The sequence below is a fragment of the Nicotiana attenuata genome, unplaced genomic scaffold (genome assembly GCF_001879085.1).
Source record: "Nicotiana attenuata strain UT unplaced genomic scaffold, NIATTr2, whole genome shotgun sequence".
Classification (NCBI taxonomy): domain Eukaryota; kingdom Viridiplantae; phylum Streptophyta; class Magnoliopsida; order Solanales; family Solanaceae; genus Nicotiana; species Nicotiana attenuata.
Window position 1 is genome coordinate 93,270 of NW_017672731.1, and position 4,956 is coordinate 98,225.

At 38.4% G+C, this 4,956-nt stretch overlaps 1 protein-coding gene across 1 annotated transcript; it reads right to left on the bottom strand.

The window, feature by feature from the left end:
* Positions 1 to 729: 729 nt before the first annotated feature.
* Positions 730 to 1,307, bottom strand: LOC109214296. Its single transcript, XM_019378202.1, has 2 exons — positions 959 to 1,307; positions 730 to 917 (listed from the first exon to the last, which is right to left on the bottom strand). The coding sequence occupies exons 1-2, from the start codon at positions 1,305 to 1,307 to the stop codon at positions 730 to 732; spliced, it is 537 nt and encodes a 178-aa protein (XP_019233747.1).
* Between the last annotated feature and the right edge of the window lie 3,649 nt (positions 1,308 to 4,956).

Sequence of the window (4,956 nt, forward strand, 5' to 3'; positions counted from 1 at the left end):
TCAAGAAATGCTTTTGAAATCGCTTGTGATGCAATTCTGTAATTATCTATTGGAAATAAAATGCTGGGTAAATTAATAAAATATAAAAAAATTATGGAAAAATACCAATTGCTGTTGCTGCATCATTCTGAAGGTATATATGCAATTTAAAAAATATTTTTGGAAAAAATTGGGTATCAACAGCTACTATATGATCTGATGTTCAATTGCATCTCTACAATCAAGCATTTTCCTCCAAACATGTGATCCATTTCTCCATGGCACCACTATTGCATTAATCTTCTTACAATATTTTTGGCTCATGAATGAACTTCAAAGTGTTGGTTTCGTTCTAAAGTTCCACCAAGATGCCCAATGCCTTGCCTTACCTCCTATAGTGTTACTCCAAAAGAATTGAGCAAACATTTTGTGGAGTTTATTGATGACACATGATGGTGGATTCATTGCTGATAGCAGGTGTATAGGCATGCATTGAAGTACATGAGTTATTAACACTGCCCAACCTCCAATTGATAACAACTTCCCTTTCCACGATTGCATCTTATCCAGCACTTTCTTCATTAAGTCCTGATAGTATTCCACTTTCGTCCTTGCATAGAATATGGGGCACCCTAGGTAAGTGAATGGTAAATCCTGCCTTCAAATACCAGTTACCCTATGCACTTTGTTCACTACCTCCATATTGGTTAAGTGATGCATGTAGACCGCAGACTTTGCTTTATTAATAAGCTATCCAGAAGCAATTTCATAAGCCATCAACACCTCCATAATCAAGCGTAAGGAAGTTTCATCAGAGGAAGAAAAGATGATGGTATCATTTGCATAAGCAATATGATTAATCTTGGGACTCCATTTTGGCACTCCAAATCCACAGAAATACAAATTCTGATGTAGAGCATTGAGACCCCTCGACAATGCTTCAGCAGACAAATAAACGAAGTAGGTGATAGGGGATCACCTTGCTTGACTCCTCTTGTAGATTTGAAGAATCCATAGGGTTGTCCATTCATTAACACAGAATAGCAATTATAGGAGAAAATGCCGAACACTATTCCAATAAATCTTTCAGAGAAACCCATCTTTCTCGATACTTTAGTCATGAATAACCAAGAAAGCCTATCATATGATTTTTTCATGTCCAATTTGATCACCACATTTGGAACTACCTTGGTTCTTAGCCTGATTTGAGTAATTATTTCTTGCGTCAGCAATATATTTTCCACAATGCTCCTCCCTTTAACAAACCCATCATGCTCATCAGAAATCAAAGAAGGCAGTAGTGTAGCAATTCTTTCATGAATGACCATCGAGAACACCTTGTTAATAAAATTGCTAAGACTTATTGGTCGCAAGTGTGAAAAAGTATTCACTTCCTTCTTCTTTGGTAGTAACACTAAGTTTGTATGAGTGATAAACTTAGGTAACTCCCTACCATTAAAGAAATCCTTGACCGTAGCAAACACGTCATCTCCTACAATATCCCAACAGTGATAAAAGAATTTACCTGTGAAGTCATTCGGACCCCCAGCATTGTCTCTATTTAATCCAAATACATCTTGCTTCACTTCTTCTTTTGTTGGTTGTTCAAGTAGAACCTGGTTCTACTCTAGATAAATCATGCTAGGGACATGATCGATTATCCCAAAAGTAGTAGGCACCATTTCTTCATGAAATTGAGATTGAAAGAACTTTACAGCCTCCCCAGCCATTTGGTCATTCCCCTCTATCCAGTTGCCTTCACTGTTCTGAATCTTTTTTAACTGCAATCTTTTCCTTCTCCTATTCACCTGAGCATAAAAGAATTTGGTGTTGCGATCCCCATCTTTAAACCATGCTAAACCTACCTTCTGCCTCCAAAATTGTTCTTCAAGAGCTAAATATCGAATGAGTTCTACTTGCACTTTATTTAGCCTTTCCTTATTCAGTCTCGTGGGATTAAGCTCAAACTGTACTTCATGCACCAAAACCACCTCTTCTAAACTTGCAACTTTTTGAAATATATCCCCATATGTAGCCTTACTACATATTGACAATGCTCTTTTCAACTTCGTCAGTTTATTGTTGAAGATAGTGAAAGAACTAGCGTGAAATTTAGCCATATTCTCATCAAGCCAATTCTCCTTCACAACATCTTGAAAGGTAGTATGTTCTGTCCAAAATTTCAGGAACCTAACTGTTTCTTAATAGGCGTGTGATTTGGATCACACTTAATCAATAAAGGACAGTGATCGGAGCCAATTTTTGACAAATGAGTTACTTCCACTCCTGGAAATAGCTGCTGGAATTCCATATTGGCCAAAACTCAATCAAACCTTTTGAAAATGCAGTCCTCTTCAGCCCTACCATTCCACCATGTGAATATGCTTCCCTTGAATCCAAGATAATTGAGATTACAAGTGTTAATACAGTGCCTAAAGTCATCAACTTCATTCAAAGGGACTGGCAGACCTCCAAACTTCTCCTCCTCATCCCATATTACACTGAAATCCCCACCAACAATCTATGGAACAATCATATCACTTGCCAAAGCATATAAAGTATCCCACAGTTCTATACGCTCAATATGATCGCATAGGCATATACTAGCGTGAGAATCGTTTCTTGTTGAGTACTGATCTCAGTCAACCTTAAAAGTGAGCTGTTGGCATGTTAATAATACCATAACCTCAAATCCATCATCAACAAAAGCCCATATTTTGTTAGAAAAATTTACAAAAGTTTGTGCAAAACCAAGTCTGCTCCTGTATCTTTCAAGCTTTCTCGATTGTTGCATTGGTTCCATTAGTCCCACAAACCTAAATTTGTGTTGTTTATGCATTGTAATAATACTTTCAAAGGCTTGTTGTGTGTTCACTGATCTAATATTCAAAATGATGGCATTTATGATTAAACAATCGATTTGGAAACTGTTCTCCTTGTTTGAACACCAGTACCTGGGACACAGGTGTTTTCCTTTTGCTGTTTCTTCTTGCCTTTGCCAGCTCATTTCACCTTATCCATCACTTTAGGGGATAGATTACCTTGTCTTGCTATGTGCATGAAGTTCTGTTCAATGGTTTCCTTATCCATGTCTGGTCCATCCTTCTTCCCGTTAGTGTCTTGTTCATCATTCTTGTGCTGTTTAACCAATTGAGTCTTCACATGTTTAGGAGCTAAGGCAATGTTGCCTTTAGGAGGTTTTTTGGTTACTGGAGCTACAAATGATACAGGTCTCTCTGATGGGATGATATTATCATTGTTTTGTATGTTAGGATTTACTGGAGCTAAGGATATATCAAGGAAGACAGGGTTTGGATTGGGATTCTTATCTTGAATGGCTGGTTTAGGTTGTGTTTTATCTGGTGGTTTGGGTTTAGGTTTAGGGCTAAGTTCATTAATTTTAACAGGTTTAGCATTTCCATCAATCTTCTTCAACACTGACTGCTCACCATCATTCTGGTTTCCCTCAGCTACAAATTTCACCATCTCATCTACATCTTCCCTGCAGGATTGTTTATCACCTTCTTCATCCACCTGTTCTTCATCAGTGTGAAATTCTCCTTCTCTTCAGATTCCTCTTCCATTTGACCACTCCACAATCTACCTAACTGAATATTTCCTTTAGCTAAAGACTGTGAAGGCACTTCTCGGCAAGACTGATTTGTAGTAACCAAGTGAGGCAGATATGCTCCCTGCTACTCCTTGTTAACACTGTTAGCATTGTCCTCTTGTTTTGAGCTGAATTTGTAGGAACAAAAGTCCTATTAACCCATTGAGCCGTTGATTCCCTTTTTCTCCTTCTGTTGTACCATTCCCAGCTTTTTTAGGACTAGGAGTTTTTCTTTTTTCCACCAAACTTGTCCCAGTTATTGCATGATTAAATACTACTACTGTTGGATTCAATCTCCCAGTCTTGTTAGGAGTAGGTCTAGGACTAGTTTGCAAGGCTGATTTCTCCACCAAAGCCAACTGATTGTCATCTTCCTTCTCCACATTCACTATCTCTAAGACTGCAAATTTGTTAGTCTATGAGGCTCATTAACAACAGGAACAATTTCCTTCCCAGTTTGGTTCTGCACATCACCTTGCTGTCCAGCTTTTTGCACCTCACCTTGCTGTCCAGTTCCTTTACTCGATTATACCTTACTTCTTTTCATTGCTCACCGACATTCCCAACTACTTTTCCACTTGAAAGGATCATCAAAGGCTCCTTATTCAGTCTCCTCATATCATTGCAATCGATACTGTTTACAGTACTTGGGCAATATCTCATATTTAATTGTAACCCACTCAGTCCTTGTCTCACCAGTAGCCTTGTTTTCAATATCCATTCGCACCTTCTTAGGAAGATCAACTAATAAATCAACAAGTACCTTTACTCGTGCACAACCTTGTTGTGTCTTATTGATCGTAGCCATATCATGATGAAGTAGTTTACCAACACCTGAAGCAAGTGAAAATAAACATTCTTTAACAAAAAACGTTGGTAACAGACCTGGAAAAGAGATCCATGCCATAGCCATAGGAGTCTCTTCCCCAGCCTTAAACTTAGCATCATAGATGAGAGGTCGCAACTGATATACATAGCCAGCTTTATCCTTAACATAATAGCCACCTTTCGACGTAAAATCAATGAAGTCTTGCCATAAAGTCAGTCGAATAAGAACATGCCTATCTCTAGCAATCCAATATTACATTCTCCCTTGATTCCACATTGAGCAGGTACAATGCGGCAAATTTCTTGCAATTCTGGCCATCCATACGCAAATTTTTCCACCACAGCATATTGTAAGCCTTCTATAGCGTTCATGCGATCCACTTCTACCTCAGTGAACTTCACTAAGGGCTGTCCATTCAAAAACGAGACTCGTCGCATTGGTATAGGGTCGACAGAATCCTACGTTGCTTCATTTAAAGCATTATGGTGGAGGGTTTTAATAGTTTTGAGTAATCTAAAAGCTGGGCATTGGTGTTTGT

Excerpts from the sequence above, each read along its gene's own strand:
- LOC109214296 (XM_019378202.1), bottom strand. The coding sequence starts at position 1,307 with ATGGTCATTCATGAAAGAATTGCTACACTACTGCCTTCTTTGATTTCT. Across the intron at positions 918-958 it reads TACAAGAGGAGTCAAGCAAG|CATTGTCGAGGGGTCTCAAT; the intron begins GTGATCCCCTAT and ends TGTCTGCTGAAG.